Source organism: Cydia strobilella, chromosome 18 (genome assembly GCF_947568885.1).
Source record: "Cydia strobilella chromosome 18, ilCydStro3.1, whole genome shotgun sequence".
NCBI classification, from domain to species: domain Eukaryota; kingdom Metazoa; phylum Arthropoda; class Insecta; order Lepidoptera; family Tortricidae; genus Cydia; species Cydia strobilella.
Genome location: NC_086058.1, coordinates 5,640,097 through 5,668,004, shown reverse-complemented (window position 1 = coordinate 5,668,004; position 27,908 = coordinate 5,640,097). Strand labels below are relative to the sequence as shown.

General features: G+C 37.5%; 1 protein-coding gene across 2 annotated transcripts in view; it reads right to left on the bottom strand.

Annotated features, from left to right (window-relative positions):
- The window catches only part of LOC134749409 (thrombospondin type-1 domain-containing protein 4-like), a 163,824-nt gene that overhangs the window by 71,687 nt on the left and 64,229 nt on the right, over positions 1 to 27,908 (bottom strand). Inside the window, exons 4-7 of one of the 2 annotated variants that reach the window (XM_063684327.1) lie at positions 25,099 to 25,241; positions 13,310 to 13,439; positions 12,571 to 12,673; positions 12,223 to 12,353 (exon numbers count right to left, since the gene is read on the bottom strand). In XM_063684327.1, the coding sequence (XP_063540397.1) occupies positions 12,223 to 12,353; positions 12,571 to 12,673; positions 13,310 to 13,439; positions 25,099 to 25,241 (507 nt within the window). Of the gene's footprint in view, positions 1 to 12,222; positions 12,354 to 12,570; positions 12,674 to 13,309; positions 13,440 to 24,835; positions 24,933 to 25,098; positions 25,242 to 27,908 lie in introns of those variants that run through there. The other variant, XM_063684328.1, reaches the window with a different exon arrangement.

Sequence of the window (27,908 nt, the reverse complement as noted above, 5' to 3'; positions counted from 1 at the left end):
AAAAATATTAGGTGCGTAAGTACCTAAAAACAGAAATGATTCCCAAGATTGAAGTCACATGAAACTTTCTAGATTGTGGTAACATGTGACGTCTATTTAGATGCATGTCTATGGTACGAAGCAACACCGAACCACTTTTATCTGGCGACTTAGCAATCAGGGAAATTATATGTTAGGTATAGAATAATTTGTAGAACTAGACACATAACTGCCTAGTTACCATGAAACGATTTCTACAAGACTAGTTGGGAGCGAATCACTTTCACGAGGAAGTTTGTTTTGTATATTATGGAAAAACTACTATTAGTTGCCATAAAGGTTGACTTACTGATTGGTGGTTAAGTAATTGCTATAAATTATGAGGTTTTAAAGTTATATCAATAATATAGTAATTTAAAACCTAACAATAAATAGCGACTTATTTAAATATTTTAGAATAATTTAAATAAGATAATAACTTTTAGTATATGTAGTATTCCTAGTACTACATATATGTGTTATTTTTGAACGTGTCTGTTGATTATACAACCGTTTCAGAATAGTATTTTATACAATCGTGATATAATAGAGAGCTTTTCAGTCGAGTACCGTGTTTAAGCAACGAAGCTTGCTGAGTTGCTTAAGTTAAGGTACGAGATTGAAAAGCTTGATTATATCACTATTGTATACAATACTTTTTCTACGAGACAAAAAAATAATACTTTCAACTAGTAGAATCATATAGGTAAACAAACCAAAAGTATACAGCTAAGGTGCAGCTAAGATACGCGAGCTGCCGCAACCCGCGATACCTTCATACTTCATACTCGTACGCGCCCCGGCCGCCGGGCCCCGTGCCCCCGGCGGGTTGGTCAACGACACCTCCTCATAACTCATGAGGCCCTGGTACCTGATCCTTGCTAAATTCAACTTTAAAACAGTTTTTTTCTCGATTTTGGCCACCGTAGCCTATGGAGACTAACAAGCAACGCTAAGCGGTTATCGTAGGGTATGGATGTTGCTACATGAAGGGTGTCACATGCGCGTTTCTGACTTATGAAGCAATTGTTTCTACTACAACATAAAATAAAATGTTTTTGTTAGCCAACCAATCACAAAGTAGATGCGACGCAGCAGCGTGTTTAAGTAGTCTAATTTGCGTGTTTAAGTAGGCTAAGTTCTATTTTCAAAAATTTTATAATTGCCTAAGCCGTATCGATAAAATTCTTATGCTTGAGTCGGAAGTGCCATAGACTATCCAACGTTGAAAAGAGTAAGGTTGTAGTGTTGCATGTGAAGTTGTAATACACAGATTATACTCGACGAGTAGAAAAAATATATTATATGTAATTAATGTCATTAACGGGTGTTACGCGATAAAAGTTCATTATTTTTCCGACGTTTCAGCTAGGTTGCACTAGCTGTGGTCCTCGGATCGTAAGAGGTTATCGAAATTAAAAAAAACACCCGAAAAATTTCAACAGGGAAGAAGGGTACAAATTATCATTAACTTGGGGACCAGTGATTCAGATGTTGAAACCAAGGTGTCCAGTGTGCGGATATTGTAGGTAACTATTATGGTCCAGTTTTAAACGTTGAATCAACGAGTCCATTTATTTTTGTACTCGTTATATTTATTTTGTTGCTTAGATATTAATATACTAATGCTTTTTCTATATTAGATACTCCTTTTTAAAAATATTTATAAAGCCTGACCAGGAATATATGATCACGCGCCATGTTGCGGAATTTCACTGCAACAATTTTTTTCATATTATACTGAACTGTCACCCTATACATGAGAATAACAGCGCCCTCTTGACAATGATCATATATTTCTGGTCAGGCTTTTCATATTTTACTGGAACTCGAATTTGGACCATAGTTGTAAGTTGTGGACTAAAGTTACCTAAGTTTACGGTATCGATGAATCGTACATTGTCATGCACTGAGACATTTGCCTTTGTAACAATTAAAACATTTTGCATTAATTAAATAAAGGCGGTGTGAAGGTGACATAAATATGAATTAAAGGTGACCTTCTTAAACACTTTACAGCTACACTAACTAGAAACAAAAGTCTGTATTTGAAACGGAAAGTATTCATATCTTAGCAATTATTTACTTTGCAATTGCCACCAGCTTCGCAAATACGAAATTATGTCAGTAGCAAAATATGTGATTTTTTATATTAGGAAAAACGTCATTAAACATGTGCAGTTAGGAGTAAAATGGGACTTTATGATCAACGCATAAGACACAAATTCTTTTAAACCGTTATTTATCATTTATTTTATTAATTTGGAATATGAATTGAGGTGTTAATATTGAGTTCAGTTAAGATTGAGCCTTAAACTATTAACACATGAGCTACTTTTGCTGAGCTAAATGACACATCATATGTAATTATGCATATAGCTGTATGACTAGTGCATGTGTGTACGTTTTGCATTTTTGTTAAATTCAATAAGTCCACTTATGTAAAAACGTCGTAACATTGGGGAAAATTTAAAGTTTTTGGAAATTCCGCTTTAACTGAACTGAAGGTATTACCTACTGAGTATAATTGTAGAAGTATTATCATTGACTGAAATGTTAGTGAAAATGAATTGGTTGCAGCAATATAAGATTTAGTATAAAAAGACATAAGTATGCTAAAATAGCAAACATCATGAAGAAACTGACAGGATGTTACGTACATACAAGAATTTGAAGTTCCGCCGATGTAAATTGATAGAAATTATAGGAAATGCGTATTAATGATGGACCATTACTATCGAGACATATAATAAAAACGTCGTTTGTCTGTCTGGAAAACATCCTGAAACACTCGTAAAATCATTACTATTTAAATACTAGGTATCCATATAATCATCGAGGAACATATGCATATATTGCGTCAAAACTGTCTAGGAAGTTATAAAGAAGTAGTTAAATTCAAGAAAAAATGAGTTGTTAAAGGTGAACACATCTAAACTAAATCATAGAGGTTATGACAGTTAAACTATATGACAGTGCACGACGCAATATCTATATTTTGTGGTAAATGGATTGTGAGTAGGTATGGACTGTAAATGACAAAGAAAATATAAAACATAAAACAGCTAAACTGTGGAATGAACTGTCGCCTGCGGTATTTCCGGACCGATATGACCTTCAAACCTTCAAGAAAAGAGCGTATTCCCATCTTAAAGGCCGGCAACGCACTTACAACCCCTCTGGTGTTGCGGGTGTCCATGGGCGGCGGTAATCGCTTACCATCAGGTGATCCGTCTGCTTGTTTGCCTCCTATTTCATAAAAAAAATAAAAATAAGAAGAATGTGCTATCAAGGTCAAAACTTAACATTACCGATGCCTTATAATAGCGGAGCAAATAGCTTCTGAATCTTGGCTTTCCTCTTCTTCTTTTCCACCTTTTCGTCGATGATGTTATTTAACTTTCTTTTCTGCTCTATTAAGTACCTACTTCACTCTATTCAGCAATTCCTTATCCTTCAGCATCCTCTCTATCTTGTTAATATTTTCTATTTGCTTCTATTATCACATCCCGAATTTCCCTTAGGGTCTGTTCGAAAAGAGAAGTCGTGAAATATAAAGGGAACTAACACATTATATGGCTGTTCTCATTCCACACACACTTTTATGAGTCAGAGTCGGCTACGTACGTCTATAATATAGTATAGTTAATTTAACTGTGGCAAAATGACGCTTTATCTGAATATACGCTGGCAATAAGAACCCGATGTAAACCAATAAGCGACACAGATCCCGGCAACATTAAGTGTTGCCATACGAGAATGGATCTTAACGCTTTGTCATTCGGCCTGTCAAGGAAATGTCATTAGACTGACAATTAATTTGGTGCAGCGCACACTTGAGCTTATAACGACTTGCGGTAATAAATTAATCGATAGATAAACTCGTAGCATCTCGTAGGGCCATTATAGCGTGCGAAATGAATGCAATGGGCTTCAGACCCTCGGCCTCGTAGCATAAATATATACGTTTGTCTTTTGACTAGTACGGCTATAATAGACGCATCTTAAGGTGTAGCTTGAGAGGAAGCTTGAAGCGGAGCGTTCGGCGGGGCGTGCAGCGTGGCGTCGGGCTCACAAGTGATTTGAGCAGCGTGCACTAAGGCCGCTCCTATACGTTTGCATTTGTTTAACATGCACGCCGCACGCCACGCCCCGCTGGACACCCAACTCGAGCGTCCACTCAGGCCTTACATTTATTAATTTGTCGCTTGATAAAAATATTCGACAAGTACATTATGAGTATTACGGAGGTTGTGGCCAATGTGCGAAATACGTGGTGAGGGGAAAATGCAAGCGACAATAACGTGCGTTCTCGTCGCTCCATTCATCCCTATCCATATTACAACATCTTAAATATTAATTAGCAGCTGTTAACTGACAGATAAACAACGTGGCCACATCACTGATTATTATTACCAAAGACCAAAGATAGATATAACTCCGTAATAGATGGATACAGTCTAAGAAAAAAACGTGCCTCGAAAATCACGAAAATTTGACTCTCGATCAGATGGCGCCACTAGTTTTGGCCTACACTCGTATAGAGGGCGTTGACTGTTTCGTTTGTTATTTATAATTTTAACGCATACCAGTAAAAGAACATGGGTCAAAATCATATAAAAATAATTAATGCAAATAAAAAAATAATTTATCCATATTTAAATACATTTTAACGTATTTTTTAAATCTTCATTTTTAGTTTTAAAGTATGTCGATAGATGGCAGTGAATTTACAGTGGTTACAAAATTTACTATGACAGTACCGCTCTAGTATAAGTTACTCTATGTTATTACTGTAGAGACGACATGCCCAACCCAACTGGCCCCACATACCCAACTGGCGTGAAGTGGCGCAGAATAGGGCAGAGTGGCGCTCTCTTGTGTCAGAGGCCAAGATCCTTTTTGGTCACTGAGCCAGTGAAGTAAGTAAGAGACGACATACCAAACAATGAAGTTGCCGTAATCACAACCTGTACCACGCGACCAAAACGTCGTAAGCGCTGTACAATTCATGCCGCTTACGCGTTTAGATCGCGAGATTCACGCTCCGCTTCTAAGGTTTGATCTGTTTTTATTGAAAGTATTTATTAAGCTTTTGTTTTACGATATTTTTCATATTATTTGGACTCATGGTTCAAAAGTTAGAAGAAAAGCTATAAGGGTTCCTAGTTGACTACGGAAGCCTAAAAAGCATTTAAAATACACACTGTACTTAGTCATGAAAAACATTACATATCACTGATGTATGAAAGAAAGAAAAGAAAGAAAATAACTTTATTTTGCATGAAATATGGTACAAAAGGTGGTCAGACAATATTATACATAAATATCACGTATTTCACCAGCAAAAAAATAAACTTACAACTAAAGCTAAGTTTAAACAATCATAGTCAAGGCCTATATTATAATTATCATGCACCTACCTCACTCAAAAGATGTCATGTATTCCTCAACGGAATAGAAGGCTTTTTGTACGAGCCATGCTTTTAGTTTTACTTTAAACATTTTCAAAGGCAACTGCTTGATGTCATTATCCAGTCTATTATAATTTTTTATGCTATAACTATGACTTTTCTAGTGTAACTAGATTGGTCCCTTAGCAGCTTTCGTGGTGAGAAATTGAATTGATTGGCAGCAAAAAAGTCTGTTAGTAAATAAAACACACACTATAGTCTAGGTAGGTCTAGGTAGTAGACATACAGGGTAGGTATGTCTGTAAGTTATATGACCTATATGCTTTTTGCCGATAGTCAGCCTTCTCAAAACTATAACAACAAATTAAACTATCCGTCGCGTTATTAGTCATCAAACCATCTGCGGTGTTTTGCAAATATTATCTTAATTTAGTTAATAATAAAGATAAACACGTCGAAACACTTATGTTTCAGACGTAATGAGTCAGGCACTTCACCCGACTGGCCATATGTGGTTTATGTGTGTAACTGTTTTGATTTTGTATACTTTTGGTCCATTTTATGTGCAAAACATGACGAGTACCGGTTTTATGATCATCGGTGATGCATGCGCGAAGTGGGGTCGAAATGTTTTACAAGTAACATTTAAACGACCTTTGAATTAGACTTACATTGACAGGGATTTAGACCGTGATTACCTTTTGTATTATTTATGAGCTCCCGATATTTCATTTCCCGGTAATCACGGTCTATATCCCAGTCAATATAAGTCTATTGAAACTAACCGTGAATCATTCGAAACTCAGACCTTTGAATGTTTGCCAACTTGTTGTTTTTGTATAGGTGTGGCCAGATCTTAGAATTTGTTCTTGTTGTTAGGTTAGGTCCTATGTCGTGACCAGATCATAGAATTTGCTGTTGCTGTTGTTAACAATATACATAATATTGTATAATACGGAGACTGATAAAAATAAATAACAGTACCTATAACCCTTACTACGGGGAAACATGATGACACAAACAAACACACACCGTAAACTGCAGAGTTCGTAATACTTCCAGCAATAGTTTGGCTAAAAGACGCATATATGTAGCACCTAAACTTAAATAGATTAGTTCTAGTTTTGGTTATTCTAATACCAACAAAATTAAATCACAACTTTCTCATAAGTACATGTATAAGGATTCTTACATCTAAGTCAATGTAGGTCTGCACAAGTCTACAGTAAACCATATCACTATACTTCGAATCAACCTGATGTGCCGTTAACACAAGTACCCAAGGACTCAGACCTGCTCCATACCATAACCGTTATGCCTCCGAATCTGTATAACCGATACACGACCAAGATTCGCATCCTCGCAGTTCTCCAACCACTATAGCTGCAATATCGAACTTATACCTTGCAAATACAGCTCAATTCTGAATTTGCAAATAGAAGATATCAGGGGTAGTTGAGATAGGTCTGGTTTTATTGGCGAGTTACAGCAATCGGCAACAATTACTGTCAAACAATAGCAACCGATCCGGTGCCGTTAGAGCCCCCAGCTCTGATCAGGTGTGGCCAACTATTTCTGTTAGAGTATTAGTTTAGTATACATGTTGTAGTTATTTAAAATAGACAGCGGTAGCCAATCTAAGATTACGTTCAGCCGTACCCTCATGAGATACGACCTTGATTTATTGCGTTTACCTACTTGGCACAGCAATCTCTTACTACTACGGTCAGTTCTGTTGTACGCCAGATAACAACTTCTGTTTAAAAAAAAGCATTTCTTTTAATATGTTTATTCTCCCCAAATTCGTTATTTCGACCATAAGATGTGGTATTTTCTATAAAAAGGGACCTTACGCCATTATTAACGATGCTCTGATATAAATACAATGCCGCGCGACGCTGTGCGGCGTAAGCGCCATCGACAATAAGGTCCCTTTTCATAGAAAATGCCCCAAATGTCCGACTAACATGCAGTACACGATTACTATCAGTTTCAAACAAATGTCCAGCGTAACTTGAGCTCTCGAACCTTACCAGTCCCAACGGTCCGGCAGCTTATTATTCTGGTCATGTTAGGCCATAGACTAACTCTCACAGACTCCGAATGATAAAATACTAGCCTCTGACCCCGACTTAGTCCGCGTAGAAATCCAGCCCCCCACGTCTACCGTACCTACTACATTTATCCCCTATCTCCATACTGGAGAATGCTAAATTGGATTTAGCGTCACGCAGATGACCATCACAAATTCCCTCGATTTCTTTCCTTCCCTTCAAATGAGGGACACCTATAGTGATTTGGGCACAGACCACCCCCTGTAGATCGAGCTTATAGGACGACTCGCGGTCACCAGATCACCACCCGTATGGTGTATAGGTCTTATATAAGATTGCTCGCGCGCCGCTCCGATTAGTCGCGCCCAAGAATACAAACTATTAAATTAGCAGTGTGCACGCCTGTACGAAAATAAATCATAAATTATTGAATTCGTTCGCTAATAATGGTATATTGCAGCGTAAAATGGTAAAACGGCGTAAAAATACAAAACAAATGTTAATTTTGTTTTGTATTAGGAATAAATGTTGTTAATTTTAAATCCCTACAAAAATCTGTTTTAAATAATAATATTTGAATTAATTCTATTCTAGTGTTTTAAATCGACACGAGTCGCGAATTAATGTACCTTTTCAACACACTTGCTCAAAACGACGTTTTTATTCCACCGATTTTTGGCTCATAATCCTAGATATTAAACACGCGTGATCTTTCAGTGTATTATTCCACTCGTGCTTTTTCATTATATTATCCGACTGAGTTAAGAAGGTAACTGATTGCTATGCATGGAAAGGGAGCCTTCTTTAATTGGTCGGACTGGCGGGCACCAGCGCGCCGCGCGCCCGACCGCCTGCGCGGTGCGCGGCCCGGCCGGCCTGCCCGCCGCGCCGCCCGCGGCCGGGGCGAGGGGCGGCCGGCAGTATGACAGATGCAACACACAATACTAACTGTTTTAAGTATTAAAATTTGATTAATATGAGTTTCTTTTTTTTTCTCGCAAGTGTGTTGAAAAACGTCGTATGAAACGCGTGTGCATTGGTCTTTACACACATCGGCTTTCTTATTGCGCGCTCGCTTACAGCTCGCGCGCACAATATCGCCTCCTGTGTAATGACCAACTTAGCACACTTGTATCATAATGTACTATTTATTTATTTATTTAAACTTTATTGCACAAGCAAAGAAAAATGTACAAATGGCGGACTTAATGCCAAAAGGCATTCTCTACCAGTCAACCATTAGGTCAAACAGAGACATAAATGTTGGTGCAGGATAGATTCATAAATTATAACGAGAAATAGAACCAAAAAAAAAAATTCAAATATTATGTATATATATATAAACATAATAACGTAAACTAACAAAATTATGATTAAATACTAATACTTATATGATATACTAAAGATAAACTAATACATATTAGTACATACAAGATGAAGAACATTATTTAAATTCTTCTGACAGAAGATGCTTGCGGAGTAGACGCTTAAAAACAGGCTTGCTTGGGGCTTGTCGAATCGAGAGAGGGAGGGAATTCCAGAGACGGATTGCCTCAACCGCGAAAGAGTTGGACATAAAACCAGTACGGTGAGAAGGGATGGAGAGTTTGAGTGAGCGGGAGGAACGCAGTTCACAGCCTGGACGGGGGGCGACAAAAGTGAATTTACATACTACGTACGTACTATTGTGTGTATTGTACAGCGTTTTACAGTACATTACCCCACTAGGGCGGTTAAAGTAGCACTATAATTATGTACTGTAAACATCTTTTCAATAACTTTCGAAATTACTTTTATTTTTAATTTAGGGACTTTTTACGTTGACAATTTTTTTTCTTAATTATTTTTTCTTATTCTGACATTTTTAATGATATTATCATGTAATTTTGGAAACTTCTACTTTTTATTGTTACTTGATTAAGTATTATTAATTATTTTTTAAATTGGTGGCTATGGTGGCTGTGTTTTGTAATATTTTTTGTATGCATGTGCCTAGTTTTAAGATTTCAAACATAATGTTATATTATTACCTACTGAATAAAATGATGATGATGATAATACTTACCTACGTAAACTAAGTAAGGAAGTGATCTGTGCTTTAGGGTTACTATCATTACCATTGTGTAAGGCAAGTGATGGATCAGCGCTTGAGGGCCGTCAGGATTGAAGACCATAATAAATCGGAATGTTTCAAGCCCAATTCAATTTCAGCCAAGTTTAGTACTTATTCTCATAACAGTACACGTTCGAATAGCGTAAACTTTGATGCGTACTTCGGCGAATGAGTACATATATCCAAAACGGCGTAACTTTCGTGTTATACATGTTTCGACGTGTCCTTTTTATACAGTTTTAGAGAAATAACGCAATTTATAGAAGTTGCCTAAAGCGTAGTGTGATAGAGATATCCTTACAAACTTAAATAAAGCTAAAATGTGGCATAGTATGGGGAAAAAATTATGTAAATAGTAAATATATATTATAGAAAGGGCGCAGTGTACCTACACCCTTCATATGAATTCATTCAGTAGTTTTACTTGAAAGAGTCTCAATAATCCATTTATCTATCTATCCGTCATAACTTTCGTGTTTATGATATTCGTTAATATTATGTCAAAACATAATATTTGTTTTACTTTAAAATAATAAGATATAAAAGTGCAAACTCAAAATTCAAGATCGACTAGCGTGCCTATAACTAGTTCTGCAACTGAAGTTACTTTTAACGCCATCTACCACCGAGTAGCGGAACTAAACGTGGCGCTTAAACACGTTGTTCGGTTCAGTAAGTTTACTGTGGGTTTTTTTTATATCACGTCGATGGCAAACAAGAACAACCCTTCATATTAAATATTAACAAACTGGACCTTACTTAGTAGTTATATGATATGGGTAAAATCTTAGGGATATTTAGTACAACCTACCTACCAATGGATATAGTCTAAGGAAAAAACGTGCCTCGTAATCACGAAAATTTGATTCTAGATCAGATGTCGCTACTACCTTTGGCCTACTCTCGTATAAAGGGTGTTGACAGTTTCGTTTATTTAACAATTTTAACGCATATCAGTGAAAGAACAAAATAATAAAAATAATTAATGCAAATAAAAAAAATCATTTATCCATACTTAAATACATTTTATCGTGTTTTTATAAATCTTCATTTTTAGTTTTAAAGTGTGTCGATAGATGTCAGTGAATTTACTGTGGTTACAAGATTAGATATGTCAGTGTCAAAAGACGTTTCTTCTAATAAAAACGTATGACACTGACACATCTAATCCATATCGTTTCTAGACCTAATATTTAACGTATCTTAAAGTTCGAATCGGGCCGTGTATTTTTCAGTTTATTTTGATGGCCTTCTTATAATCGCATTAGGAAGCTTAATATGAAAGATTACCGCCATCCCTGATGTCAATTAACTCTATCGGTTATTGACCCTAAACAAAAAACACGCTATCCCTTTTTAATTGACTCATCTCTTTTTTCTGCGGCTCTACAAACGATACGGGCGCGGGTGTAAAGTCACCAGAACCAAAACGGCGGATCTCAATAACAATATCAAGGCAATTAGGTCTTATTGTGCTTGAAGGGTAGAAAGGCCACCTGTGGCGTCGCAAGTCCTGCCCATTGGGACTAATTTGTCAAATCCGCACCATCTAAAAACCGATTGGTTTTGATTTGTAGGACTACGAGCGTTGGGATTGTCACCGTGTTTTTTTGTGTACATGTAGGTAGTTATTTGATTGTAATAGGTATTTGTAATTAGTTTAATGTTTTCAGTTACCTTGTGGATTATTATAATTTTAAGTAGATAGGTACGTATCGTTTTAATACTCTGGTGCCTTATTTTTACTTTTTTCCTATTGCCTCGATTTTGACAGCTAAAGTAGGTAGATGGCGCTGTATGGCACTGTGTTTTCTTTTTTCTTGGACATTACAATTATAAGAGTTTTGAATGATTCACGGTTAGTTTCACTAGACTTATATTGACCGGGATATAGACCGTGATTACCTTTTGTATTGTTTTTGTATTGGTTTTGAATATCGGGAGCTCATAAACAATACAAAAGGCAATCACGGTATTCCCAGTCAATATAAGTCTAGCATTACAATTATATCTTTTCTACTTATGATTGCTTTGCTTCATGTTAATAGTATAATTTTAACATAGGTAGGTGGCCCTAGTGAATAAGGGTACAAGTCTGGGACAGCGCAGCGCAGGTGTAAAAGGGTGAAAGTTTCACGTAGCACTTATTGCTCTTTTACAAGTAAGCTGCGCGAGACTTGTACCTTTTTCACTAAGGCCACAGAATTTAACAAAAACTGGTTTTCGAATTAGTTATCTCCTCCGAAAGCTCTCAAAAAATAACTTACCTACCTTACTTTCCGTAATGAACTTTAAAGGGCCGTCACAATAGATCACTGCTTGGTCGACGTGGCACTCAAAGGCCCACAACACCCAATAATAATAATAAATAATAATTTCTTGGACACGGCGCGGATAGTCTCTCTGCGGCCCTGACCACCGGCAGCGTGGGCCCTGCCCCGATGCTGGCGGCACCCTAGGTTAGGTTTTTTATAATGTGTTTATATTATCTTCTGTATTGTTTTGTAAGTGTTTTTGTGTGTTCTTTTATATACATTTTGTAAAAAATTTAACCTAAGGAAAATAAATAAAGGAACAATAATTAATACTTTCTCTTATACATGATACTAATAAGCTAACTTACCTTACAGGATCCCTGTACACAGATGGCCCTGTAGCCGGGCTTGGTGCACGGCGTACCGTCAGTCACAAGGGCTAGGGAGGCGTAAAACTGCTGACCGCGAGGTCGGCAATTTAGGGTGCAGGGTGAGTCACCTGAAATATACAGAAAGTTGGTTGGATAACTGGGATTAGGTATAGTATAGTATTAAGACTAGTTGTGAAAATTGTGTCAAAAAGCGCATTTCAAAAGGGACATAAGAGCATTGTTTTCAGCTCGGTAACGTTCATAGTTTCCGAGACATTGTCACTACTCTCGGAAAGGAAATAAATCAGTATTTGACCAAGCATATTTTCGTTTAATTACACCTACCATCAACATAGGGCACCCAGGTGTAGAACCTCCCTCGGAACGGTCGTCGGTCGTACACAGCACATTGTTCGGCGCGGGAGTCTCGCAGTGGGCCTGGACACGGCTGGAAATAGTAACAATACATTTTTTATATATTTGTGTTTTGTTACTTTTGTATTGTATAAATATCTATGAGTAAGACACAAATAATCGTTCATGTGGATGGGGCGGAAATGGATGGAAGACCCGTGGATATCCGCGTAAATGAAAATAGTTATTAGTTTTACAAGGGGGCAAAGTTGTTGTTTATCCTTTCGTGCTAATATTGATACCCGAGCAAGCGAAAGATCCCAAAATTGCGCAAGATTTCGTGGGTCACACGAGGATCACCGGATACACCGAGGATCGTGGTCATCAGTGGATGTGGATGCTCTACACCTGGTTCTTGTGATCTGCCTCCATCGGTGCCTGTCCATCGCGTCTCTGACGACCGAGCAAAAGCAGGTTGATGATGGGCCCCTTTTACTTGATCGCTCCATCTAGTTGGAGACCGTCCCCGGCCTCGTTTGCCCTCAGCAAACATGACTGACATGATTCACCTTAGTGTTACACTCATGGTACCGCCTAACCAGGCCGGGGCAGTCAGGATCCCCACTCAGAATCTCTTTAGCTCTACGCAGCTACTCCATACTCCGCATCAACTTGTTTCCCTTCAGTATAAAAGGCAGGGTACGATTAGCTTCAAGTAAGTATGGCATACCTCAGTGTTACACTCATGGTACCGCCTCGCCAGGCCGGGGCAGTCAGGATCCCCGCTCGGAATCTCGCGAGCCCTTCGTAAACGCTCCGTGCTCCGAATCAGTTTCCTTCTTTTTCTACTACGTCGCATTCTGTAAATTAAATTGGTTTTATTTTAGTAAAGCATTTAAACAGCTTTCTGATACTTAATTAATAAAATAATAAAAATGGTGCTACAGCAAATGAGTACCTATTATATAAAAACAGGACAAGTGCGAGTCGGACTCGCTCACCGAGGGTTCCGTACTTTTTAGGGTTTCATACCCAAAGTGTATAAACGGGACCCTATTTCTAAGACCGCTGTCCGTCCGTCCGTCTGTCTGTCCGTCTGAAACCAGGCTGTATCTCATGAACCGTGATAGCTAGAAAGTTGAAATTTTCACAGATGATTGAGATGATGTATTTCTGTTGCCGCTATAACAACAAATACTAAAAACAGAATAAAATAAATATTTAAGTAGGGCTCCCATACAACAAACGTGATATTTTTGCCGTTTTTTGCGTAATGTTACGGAACCCTTCATGCGCGAGTCTGACTCGCACTTGGCCGGTTTTTTAGTATTTGTTGTTATAGCTGCAACAGAAATGCATCATCAGAATTCTGTGAGAATTTCAACTATCTAGCTATTGCGATTCATGAGATACAGCCTGGAGACAGACAGACGGACAGACAGACGGACAGGTGGACGGACAGACGGACAGCGGACTCTTGGTAATAGGGTCCCGTTTTTACCCTTTGGATACGGAACCCTAACACACATATATCTTACATATGTCACATATATATATTACAATACAAACTACCATACATACAATTATAAAAGTCTTAAAACCTAATAAATGAAAAATCATTTTGGGATACAGTTTTAAAATATTTTGGTACTCAGATAGTTTCATTCGAAGAGTTACGTGGTTTTCGATTTCAACCGACGATATATTGATCGCGAAACTATATTATGAACTCAAAATCATCTTAACAAGCACATGCCCAAATTCGTAGAACTGCTAAGGAGGACCTATAAGTACTAATAAGTTCAATTGGTTAGACCGCCTGTGCTCAATATTTGCATTATTCATTTTATCATTTCTCACGTAGTTGTTTGTCAACGAATAGGTAAAGTCAGCTGCGAGATAGTTGACCTCCCTCTAAACAATCTTCATGCAGGGCGGCGGGGCTAATTATTTTCCTAGATAACTGTAGGTACTTCGAAATCCTGATAGGCTTTTTCGCAACTGTTTCTAAAAATAGTAGGGACCGATTTAGAGCCCAGCATCTGACTGACTGACGAGTTACTTAATCTAATAAATGAATTACATTTTTAGATGATCATAACTGATGAGCAGTTAGCAAGGAAAACCATATCGATGATTAGTTTCGCTCAAAATATCCCGCATTAAAACCAAACTCGTAAATGCAACATACATCAATTAAACTCGTGTACCTACTGACGGGAATATCGCAATAGTAAAATATTAATGCAGAAATAATTCTGCTTGTGAAAACGTTGGTGTCAGAAATTTGCCGTTGGTATTCTGAACTATTTTCACTATACAAAAATCGCAAAAAAATAACGGTGGTTAATAAAAAACATAATATGTATAGGTCTAATCAGCAGAAATATACAAATCACGTATTGATTAGCTGGTTAAAGTGTTAAAAGCCAGTTGAACTGCAGGCAAGAATAAAATCAGTTTCGCTTAATTACTTACTTGTGTTTTAACACAAAATGTAGGTACATGAAAGATAAACAAACCTCCAACAAAGGGCGATGGAAGAGCAAACTAAATCAATTGTTAGTCTAGCAAAGGTTAAAGGACAATTGCCTCATTTAACATATTTCCTCGCATCTGTTAGAAACCATTTCGTTTGTGGTTAACCAACAAGGCTCCATAACCAAAACTAATTATCGTTTTGACCTAGATCGCTAGCTTGTTTTCATATTTACTAGCGTAACTTCTATTGTAGATTATATTACATTAGTTTGGCAGATTGAATTCTGTTTGGCTGAAAATATTAAAAAAGGCATGTGAAATTACACTAAAGATAAGAAAGAAAACTGCTACACATTTTCACACTATGCTTATACACAAAAAACTAAATAAATACAGAAATAAGTATAGTAAGCCCGTTTAAATATGTCTCAATGTTAGAAAGAGTTCGGATATGCTAAAATTGCTAAACATTTCTAACTATTAAGTAGCAAGTTTACATGATCGCAAAGTTCAAAGCAGTCGTCATATCAGCTCGTATTATGAGAGACTAGCTTTTGCACGCGACCTTGTCTGCGTGGACTTTAGTAACCGCAGCTAGAGTAAGAATAGCGCCTGGATAAAGTGTAATAGCAATCATGCAATTTGAACATATGCTTAATTGCTTATGTACACAAATTGTCAGGCACTTCATTAATTATTTCAATTCCACCCCACTTTCGACCCTCTTAAGGGATGATTTTCGGGATAAAAACTATCCTATATCCTTCTCCGGGACTCAAACGATCTCTACGCTAAATTTCAACTAAATCGGTTCAGCGGTTTTATCGTGAAGAGGCAACACACAGACAGACAGACTTTCGCATTTATAATATTAGTATGGATATGGATAGTGAGACTAATACTGCAACTACTGAACCAAATGCATACGAAAAAAAAAAAAGATATTAGATAAATATGTACACATAAATACAGTTGACCGCCTGACCGTGTTCCCGTCATCCGATTGTGGTCAGGGATTTCTCCAACGGTAGTACCGTCTGATTGGCGTTTGTTCCGTAAACCTTAAGGTATCAGATGTGTACGACCTTTGGATATATTTATTGTTAACCCAGACCACACATAGGGAGATAACGGGAAATTTTGTAGAATTTGAAGCAACTTAGAATTCTCAATGTACAGAGCCCAGCGGAATGAGCTGCAGTATTGGTATGAAGTTGCTAAAGATGTAAATAAGTATATTTCACCATAAAAGTAAACAAAATCAATAACTGATTGGAATAAAGGTAGCGGCAAAATGCCTTCAGGGAACGAGTTTTAAATTGAAATTAGATGGTATACGTACTTTGTTAGATGAAAAGTTCAATAATAACACTGTCAGTTTGTAATAACACTAATAACAATCAGACAATAGTTAAATTGAATTTATAGCAAATACAAGACAATATAATGTAGTAATAACTTTGATGCCGCAGGCTGCAAAAGGGCTTAATTTAAATGAGTCTGATGTTTTCGGTGCCGAATTTTTTGTTACCAATGTTACCATCAATCAAACGTATTCGCCCAAGCGTACAGTCAGTTGCAACATTTTGTAAAGAAGAAAAATGGTAAAATAACTAAACCTGTTTGTAATAGGTATATTTAAAGCTTTTGGGAATGGAAATTCTAAATCTGATCCTATGCTAGTGGTACCAATCGCATGTCGGAAAGTAACGTGTTTCTGTCATGACCAGCGTATACCGTCGTATTTGCCATTTTAAATGGGACATTCTATGACAGTGTTGACTTATAAAGTCGTCACGCATAACAAGCGTAAGTGATATTAGATAAACATTTAGAATTTGAATTTATTGCACGAGAATATTTTAAACAACTGAATGAGTTTTCGAATGTATTTTCCGTTATTATGGTGCAAAGTATACCTAAAAGTATATATGCTTAGTGCCTAATTTGAAATTCGGTAGATTTTGTCACATTTCAAACAAAGCTTTTTCTACTGGATAATGCAGGAATGGCTTTTAATGTAAATTCAACAGCTATGGAAAGACCACCGCCACAAAGTATCTAATCCGGATGATTATACAAGATGCGTAAGCGCATACAATACACTATAGGCATAACGAAAATGCATTGTTTCAGTTATATTACATCCCGACGGGGGTCACATATTACTTTTGTGCAGTAATTAAAACGATACAACCGTGGACGTGGAGTTGTCTATTATATACGCCGCCTACAAATAATTGGTTTTGATATCGATCTGTTCTGTCATGATACTCATGATACTGGTGATGGCTATTGAGTAAGATTTACTTTTGTTTTATTAAAGCGCATAGAATAGGTTGATGAGTTTCAATATTATCAGTCTGAAAGTATTTTTTTTTTGTTTTTGTTTTTTTTTTTTTATAAAAAAAATCAACAAAAATCTAACAATTTAAAGTTGTGTTTTTTGGGTACTGTGCAATTTTATGGCGTTTTAGCAGATATGTTGCAGAGGTTAGTTTGGTAGTAGGTACTTAATGTATTGTACTACACGAAATGATAGCTAAAATTTTTTGTTTTACTATCTCGTAGGAAATGAAATACAGTTTCTCATTAAATCTACTATAACAATTATATTAAGTAGAACCAATACTTTGGTATTTACGTCATTAGTTTAACTATGCTAATAAATGGCAGGAACCAAACAATTGACCTATATTTAATTAAATTCAAATTCGTATATATTTATGTTTGCGATTCACACAACGTAAATCATAATTCGGCCCGCAATAAATTTGTTATTTGTCTGAACAGTTGGCCAAACGCATAAATTTAATCGTAAACCATCAAATAGTTCCTAACACTAATTACGAGCATTTGAACCAGGGCCTCCAAATGTGCAATTTACTCTTACACAAGTTTTTTTGTTAACACGGTATTCGACTTTTAGGCAGACGGTGACTTGGCAGTTTAGGCCGTGGAGAAATATTTTTCACACGATATTTAAGCTCTGTTGTTAAAGCGGAGATGTTCCGTTTTAGAAAAATGATGAAGATAATTGTTTATTATAAAGCATACGTGTATGTAAGGTAGTTGCGACTTTGAAACAAATTGTCGTAGTACCTTAGTATTACCTTTATTTACAAGATTAGTAGAATCCCAATAAATATTAAATAAATAAAAAATATTATAAACCAAACGCCGTTTTCTTCTTTGTGATAAAGATGCAACGTGAACAGCAACGTCTCTTTCCATTCGTAATTGAATAAAAATACAAAACCTTTGTTTATAAAATGTTCTCATGAACCTAATACCTATATACCTATTTACTAGACTTACACTCTGTGCGATATGGTACAAAATTACACATTTTAATAGTGCAATATTCCGCTAAATAAAGTACTTAACCAAATTGCGTGTCGAACAAAAGATTAACCGTGATTGACCGTGTAAACATAATCATAACAATCAATTGTACGCCAAAGAACTCCAAATTGTACGTCAATCAGAACCTCTGACCAAATTCCGTGATAATCCCGTCGGGCACGGGCTTATTCCATCTTTTAATCTTCAATATTACCTTAATTTGGCATGTTCCACGTGACCTTACCAAAGGGCGGTAAAGTCAATTTTAAACGCATTTAGCCTTTGACTCTGTGTGTGGCGAAATAAACGGATATTGAACAGAGAAGGTACAACATTGAATACAAGAATGCTCCTCTTGTTAAGTGGGAATATTATATTTTAAATAGGTAATGTTTAGTGTGCGGTAAAAAAAAGTAGGTACCTTTTCATACTTGATGATTAGTCATGAAACTCTGAACATTCTGAACTTTCCATCCCAGGTCAAAGATCCAGGGGCAGACCCGGAACAAGATGGAAGGATGTAGTGCTAAAGGACATGAGAGAGTGCAAGTTATTCGAGGACGATGTCATGGACAGGGCGATGTGAAGAAGCTTAAGTAGGAAAGCTGACCCCACCACCGTGTGGGATAGATAGCTAGGAAGAGAGAGAGATATGAAATTCTGAAACGGTGTCACTCCAAGTTTAGCGAAAGGACAATTCCGCAAAAGCCATTGTCAAGACTAACACCTGCCAATCAAAAGTGGAGAGCTAGTATGAGAGAAAGTTCAAGCACCCCTGTGCTAGATGATTAAGATATTTAAGAATATCTTAGACTTAAGAAGATTAACATTTACGAAACCGCGATGACAGCGTTTCCGAGTGCGTGAAATGAAAGTGTCACGCCGGTGGGTCGATGAGGCGGGACAGTCGTGTCGAATCCTACTAACAGCAACGCTGTCAACTGATCATCGATGGACCTTATGCCTTTGCAGTAAAGTATATAAAGAGTCAATTTATCATGTGGATGATGGTACATCTCACTACGACGGCCGTGATAAAATATTGGCATTTCTCGTTGATTGTCTTGACGGGCCGACGGTGTGGGTGTTAATATTTTATGTCCAAGTTTTTTGTAACATATGAAGTACATTTTTATTGATGTTTTGATTTTAAACTGTAGCCAACATACTTAATGTTATTGTTATATGCAGATGACATGGTTAATCCCATTGACTAATATTATATTAAAAGAAACTTGAACAAGCCCCACTAGTCACAGTACTTATATGTACCGTACATCAAAGCGTGCCTTGATCATTTAGGTACTAAAACTAAGTCAATTACTAGGAAAGCTTGGTCCGTAAAGAGATGAATTGATGATTAATAATATAGTTTCAATGGAGCTAACGATTTGCGAACCTTTAGATCAACTAAACATTTCTCATTTATGTAGCTTTCCTAATGGTGCGTTTGTTATTTATGGATGTAAGTCATCTAAGGCAAAGTCTAAGAACGATCTTTACAAAGTGAGGTAGGTAAACTCTTATGAAGTCATTAAAGTTACAGATTTCATTGTACTCATTATAAAAATCGCTCTCAAATTTATTTATATTTTGTTAATTTATAAGTTTTGTTTTAAAATTAATTCGGATTGCACTGATACCAGATTTATAATTATTTGTTCTAATCTTACCTATACAGCCATTATTGTTGTGACTACACATGGCATTAGAACTTGAGCGAACTATATAAATACCTATTATAGTAATCAATTTGTATTGTCGTAATTTATAAACAAAGAGTACTAAAAAATTGCTATTTACTTTATGTTGAGAAAGTTAATTGTTCAAACAATTTAATTTTAAAAATGCAATAATTTTGATTATATTTCCATAAATAGAGCCTTTTAAATCTGTGTTTGCTCCAGGTCAATTCGTCAAAAGGATTCATACTAATGCCTTTGTACTTCTATTTAGGTAAATTTTATTTAAACCTGTGTTGTGTACAATCGGCTCGATTCGAGAAATGAATTAGAAATTCACTAGATATGAAATAGTAAAAAGATATCTGACGTCCCACGGGTAAAGGTACAATATGGCGGTTGGCGCTTATTATTAACGCCGCTCCAATTAATATTGGATGGCGCTTACGTCGCATAGCGCCGCAAATTATGGCGGCGCTTTGCGATATAAGCGCCAGCCGCCTTAAGGTAGCTTTTGCCGTGGAACGTCACATATCTTTACTATTTCATATGTAGTGAATCTCTAATTCATTTCCCGAATCGCGCCGAAAGTGATTACTACTACTAATACTAATAAAAGCACATTCGACTGTTTTCATTGCGGAAGAAGTGGTCCTTAAATTAAGATGTCGAGAAAGGGCTGGTCGGAACCGTTTGAGTCCCTACTAAGGAACCATGTCGAGGCATTTTCGAAGTTGTATTTCATTAAGTGTGTTGCGTTGAATTAAAATTATAAAGCTCATCCGGTTTTTGTAAAAGTGCATGGCGACTTTGTCAATGAATTCATTCATAATTTCTCCATGCAATTTCACAGCGCACTGTACCTCGTTATTTTGCATGTTTTTATATAGTTGTAAGTCTTAACATTAATTTTTATTTTTCACTTTGTATGTTACTGACACATATATGGGTTGTAAATGCCTGAAATAAATGATTATTTGATTTAATTTAATTAATAATTATCGCGGTGACGAAAGTTTTACTATCGAAAAAAATCGCCATTCTTCCATTATTAGGAATTCGTTGGACTTTTTAACTTTAACAATATTTTAGACGGAAAATCGTTCCCATACTTTTCAAGTCAGTAAAGGCCTCGTAGTAGGGTATCGACGCGTACGTCGGCGCGAAGGCTCTCCCGCGGTGGCCGGACTTTATCGATCACGCACCGTATCATTAGATATCATTGTGATATATGATCCGGCGACCAAACGGTTAGGGCTGTCACTTGTACTATTCAGGTTCTTTACATATCCGACATTTTTTTTTTTTTTTTTTATGAAATAGGAGGCAAACGAGCAGACGGATCACCTGATGGTAAGCGATTATCGCCGCCCATAGACACCCGCAACACCAGAGGGGTTGTAAGTGCGTTGCCGGCCTTTAAGATGGGAGTACGCTCTTTTCTTGAAGGTTTGAAGGTCATATCGGTCCGGAAATACCGCAGGCGACAGTTCATTCCACAGTTTAGCTGTGCGAGGCAGGAAGTTTCTAGAGAAACGCACAGTTGAGGACTGCCAACCATCTAAGTGGTAAGGATGGTAATGTTGTCGCGTAGGGCGATGGCGAAAAGAAGCGGCAGGGATTAATCCGAACAATTCCTCGGAGCACTCCCCGTTATACACGCGATAGAAAATGCAGAGCGAGGCCACATCTCTACGCAGCGCCAAGGAGTCAAGCCGTTCCGAAATACGCTGGCAGTCGAGAATTCGAGTCGCTCTTCGTTGGATGCGGTCCAGAGGGAGAAGCTGGTATTGGGGTGCCCCTGCCCATAGATGAGAGCAGTATTCCATGTGCGGGCGAACCTGCGCTTTGTACAGCTGTAGGCGGTGGGCCGGCGTGAAATACTGTCTCGATCTGTTGAGCACACCAAGCTTTTTTGAGGCTAATTTGGCCTTACCCTCTAAATGGCCGCGGAACTGGACTTCACTCGAAATGTCGACGCCGAGGATTCCGATGCTGGCTGCGGCAGTCAGGGGAGTGCTCTCAAAACGAGGTGACACGACAAACTCTAACTTTTTTGCGGTAAACGCGCAAACCTGTGTCTTGGCAGGGTTAAAACGGACTAAGTTTAGTCGACCCCATTCAGAGATTTCTTTTAGGGAAGTCTCAATTTCAGACACAAGTTTGTTCCGGCTCTCGATGACGTTTTCCCGAGAGATATTGGTGCGGTGTAAGAGGCATCACCCGTACTATCATCAGCATAACAATGAATTCCGCTGATTTGCAGCATGTCATTGATATGCAGAAGGAATAGCGTGGGTGATAGCACACAGCCCTGGGGGACACCAGCATTCACAGACATGGAGTCTGAGCATTCACCGTCAACTACGACCTTTATGCTTCTGTCTGCTAGAAAGCTACTGACCCATACACATAATCTCTCGGGAAGCCCATAAGACGGTAGCTTCGAAAGAAGTGCTTTGTGCCAGACGCGATCGAAGGCCTTCGCTATATCCAAACTAACAGCCAATGCTTCACCCTTTGTCTCGATCGCCTGTGCCCAATGATGTGTCAGGTAGACTAGAAGATCACCAGCTGAGCGGCCTCTACGGAAACCGTATTGACATGTTTTGACTCTTGATGTTATACCTTTTTAAATAATAAAAGGATTTCATTTTTTTGCTTTGGTATAAATAGATACCTATGATAACGCTTTGCCAAAGATTATCTACCATTCTTTGTATACTTATACTCTAGTTAGATACATTAGAAACCAGCTACTTGTAAAGGGAAAAAACATGTCCTTGGCGGATTACCGAGCTGTCCGGAATAGTCTTCATAATTTAAATGTGAATTTGTATCAAAATCATTTAATCAGTGAAAACATGATTGAAAGATGTATGGCAATAAAGCTTTATATGGTACACTCAAGCAAATTAATAATAGTAATAATTAAGCAATTTTAGGTAAGTAATACACATTTACAATATAATACACTTAACACAATCTGAAACAATTAAATAATTCATCGTGTTTCAACCCTTAAACCGAAACAAATAAGACAATAGGTACCACACGAAACAAAGGAACAAATAAAATCGAAAAATCTCGGTAGATCATCCTCACGTTTGTTTGTAACAAGAATTTCGTTTTTAAGCGACAGAAATAGGTATTAGAATAGAGATGTGATAACTCTGCCTTATCTGGCTTATCAGGCCGTATATCCGTTAAGGTAAATGTTACAGGCTGTTAGGGGAAATGATGTTGTTTTCTGGTCCATTATTATCTATTAAGATAGTGCCCTATGATACTTTGATTTCGTTATCGATGTAACTTTGTGATTTGTTTTTTATTTATAATAGACGTGTGTGTATAAATACTATAAATAGATAGTACATTTTTAGTTAAAGTTTTAAAGTATTAAATCATTTATATATTGCATTTTAATGTTATTTGCGCTTTCTGTGTACAAATTTTGTCAAAAAAGCAACTGCCTGATAAGTCTAAAACTAGCTAGATACACTGTAAACATGCACTGTAGACCGATCATCTTAAATGCCATATTCACGGGAATAATTACGCAATGATAAAAAAAATAAGTAAAACTTGTATCTAATCCTAACTACAGCTCTAATGTTACTTGTAGATGTTACAGCATCGGGATTGTGCTACACGTGAAATTCAACCCATAACTAATTTATATGGAGCTGAACTAATAAAAAACAGACTGTTAGTTCTATTAAACATCCTTTGTTTCATATAGAACAGGACTCTTTGTCCCGGAACTTACACAACTACTTAACTTACATACCTACATAAGATAGGTACAGTAAGCATTAATATAGCGGTTGAAACAACGCGCCAAAGGCATCTGACATCCTAAAATACTTTTCCAAATAAAGATATCATAATCTAACCTAGACACCTCTTGGCACCAATAATTAGGCTTAAACCGATTTTTTAAATTTTAACCTGTCAGTTTTCTGATCATACATATGCTGATGCCACGTCAATTGATCAAGATTTGATTTCATATCAGATTTTATATTCATAAATGTCGTTAATGACTTATTTTTTTAACCGTGCCTAGACTTGACAACATGACGTAGCTTCCGAGCCCGCCGATACTCCGCGACGGCATCAGACTATGCAGACGAGTGAGGAATGTGCCGTAAGCATTCATTAAGGATTGTGAGAACAAGGCTATCGGCAATCAGCACGACGAGTTACGTGTATTAAATACATTCCAAATTCAATTAAATGCATTCTCTTTTATGTGTTAATAGAAAAATATTAAAGTTAAAGCAAAAAAACACACGTCGGAAACAATAAAGTTAAAAGCAGTATGAAATTACAGCTAGTTTCTAGCTTTTGGGATTGATTCATGAAAAAGTATATAAGTACTTTTCTCAGTTGTCGCTATAGGCCCTTGTACGAATTGCATTGTTCAGTTCCCTACTTAAGTAATGTCAACAGTAAAAAGAAGCGCAAGTGTCTAGAAAATAAGCGATACAAGACAGTGAGTTCCTACTGATTAGAAACTATCTGTCTACCACTTTTTAAATGGAACAACATATATTCTAGCCTCAAGCCCTCTGTGCGAACGATTACTGTCAGATGTAATACTAGGAAGGATCCCTGGGCAAACACAGTCACTCCTACACAGAAACCTCGGCCGCACAATACATGGAGTACCTACCTACTTGCTCAACGGCCCGCCCCCGCGCTCCATGCGAACGTAATGACTGTCATATAATAATGGCACATACCTCGAAGGATCCCTGGGCAAGCACTGCCGCTCTTGCACGGACACGTCACCCCCACACGTCTTGGAGCACTTGCTCCACGAGCCCCCAACACTCCATGCGAACGTTTGGTTGTCATATAATAATGGCACAGACCTCGAAGGATTCCTGGGTAAGCACTGCCGCTCCTGCACTGACGCCGCCCCCACACGTCTTGGAGCGCTTGCTCCACGAGCCCCCCGCGCTCCATGCGAACGTATTGATTTTCATATAATAACGGCACATACCTCGAAGGATCCCTGGGCAAGCACTGCCGCTCCTGCACGGACACGCCACCCCCACACGTCTTGGAACACTTGCTCCACGGGCCCCACGAGCTCCATGCGAACGCCGTGCCGTTTGTTCGAGTCGCTTCTGTCATTCGGTACACCTGGAATTATTGGGCATCGGTATAGATTATTTCAATTACATAAAAAAAATAAAAATTTACCGCTTTAGGCTATATGTGCACTTGAGACCTTTTGGAACACCGGTCCAATCGCTCTTAACCAACAGAGTTACGGAAGCTTAGTTACAAGAAGCATGCGAATATCTCCATTCCTTCCTTTTGTTTATTAGACCTTATTTAAAAAAATTGTCGTATCGTTTGCAGACGTCCCTGTTTGATAAAAAATAGATTAATTGGTCACATTTACAATCGGCTCTATCGCGAATTTATTTTGTTACCTTAATTTAGCGACGTTTCGACACAGGTTTCACTGGTCATGGTCGCGCTGACGTCCCAGCAAAATGTCAAAACAGAGATTTGTGTGACTACCCCACGAAAAGTGTATGAAAAAGTTTGGGGTAGACATCACATTTTCAAACCACTCACTACACATATGTTAATTATTGTCGACTAGCGACCCGCTTCGGCTTCGCACGGGTAGTTTAACTAATTTACACAAAACCTTTACAAATTATACATAAAAACCTTCCTCTTGAATCACTATCTATAAAAAAACCGCATCAAAATCCGTAGTTTTAAAGATTTAAGCATACATAGGGCCAGACGGACGGACAGACAGTGGAAAGCGACTTTGTTTTATACTACGTACTCGCAGCATCCGCGCACACATCCGAAGATAGATCCCTTGGTTTTAACTTGTGGATCACTGGTCCCCAAGTTGCCGATAAAAACCACCTTCCCTATTAAAATTTCGAAACGTCGGTAAATAAAGTCTTTGTAAATGTGATTTAATGTGTTCAAAACGCGAGTTTCAACTTTTAAATGTTAGATTAATTGATATAGGTAAACGTTACATTGATGTATGTACATAGATTTGGATCGAAGAAAAGAAGGCATAGGCCATACGTTTGAATATAATATTTTACCATTGTCGTCATTAGAAAAAGCGTTTTGATTATTTTAACGCATTGAGGATCTCACGTTAGACCGGGCCGGGTGCGGGCCGGAGCTTCGGGCGCTTCGTTTTCTATGGAAAACATCACGTGATCACCGGTCATCTGTCATAGAAAAGCAAGCGCCGCGCCGGAAGCTCCGGCCCGGACCCGGCCCGGTCTAACGTCAGTCTTCCTTTATCGTACGCCTAATAGGTTAGAACTATTACGATAATATCACAATATGTTTATTAAAGCATACTTAGGCTGATGGTATTTGAGATCTTTTTTTAACTTTATGCACTTTTGATTTATATCCCCTTCTAGCCCGAGACACCAGTACTATATTAAGTAGGTAAGATACATATATAGGGAAGTTTTCCATTGATTATTTATATTGATCGACGCTGACGTTCTTCTAAATATTCCACTGGTCTGTAATTGGAGCCTCGCGGTTGACAACGCTACGGCGGCCTGGTACAATTTGTAGGAGTGGGGCTCTGAATTGATACTTCATGATATCAAATTACGTGTCAAAACAATACTAGCCTCATTGTACAAATTAGTTACAGCCGCTACTTAATGTTGTATGGTGTTTGATTGAGAAACGATGTTTTCTAATGATCAAACGAACATAAATTAAATAGGTGAACGCTAATATTTTTTTCACGTAAAAACGAAAATTTGGGAACGTAAAACGACAAGTCAGGGGACCAAATAACAAACAAAAATAACATGCAATTATGTTACACAGTTGGCAAAAAATTAAGGTGGTTCGATTTTCATACAAAATTCAATCTGCTTTAATTAAGGCACTACACACTATTACTACACAAATATTTGCTCATTTATCTACTTTCGAATATTCGTTTGCGCTAAATTAATAGAAAAACTTTGTTTCATACAGAAATCATACATAAATCAACGTAATTTTTTCATCAATTTTACGTATGTGTGTGTCACAAATGTCGTGTACAAATACGTTGCGTGCGGCGTTGCCACTCTATGACGTTGGCGACGTTGCCTGGCCGACCTGGCAGGATTTGCAGTGCCGTCATGTTTAGTGCATTTTTATTTGACAGTGTTGACACTGACACATAGGGTCATGTTTATTGTGACATCAATTTGTTTGTATAAATTGAAAATGATAGCAACGTCTAAATCAAGTTACAAAAATCATCGGTGTTCTGGTCCGCGAAAATCCAGAAAAATTCAGACTCAATTGAAGCGGAATTCATGATGGTGAAGTTTCGTAAGGTAGGTACAGTTTCATTCCTTCATTGTACATTGTAATTTTCTCGTGCCGATCTTTTTAGAAAATAATTCTCACTTCTTCCGTAATGGTAGATATAAGCAGTGAACAATACCTATATAATGTAATTATTACTGTTTTGGTTGCCGAATAGTCAATGTGTCACTAACTCTAGGTTTTTTTAGGTATTGTGCAAAATGAAGAGGCATTCTTGGAAATAAAATGTTTTCCTTCATTAGCCAGAAAAAATCAGGACATCCTCACTGCAATAAAGTAAAATAAAACATTTCCTGGGGATGAAAATTATGGAATTTTGTCTATGAATGAAAAACACAATTATTACTAGGTAAGTAAATGATAACTATTAGAATCCATATTGTTGCATCATCTTTCTTCCTATAACATTAGAGATTTTGTGCTATCATGATATTATTTTTCTTTCAGGTACAGGGACAACTACGGATA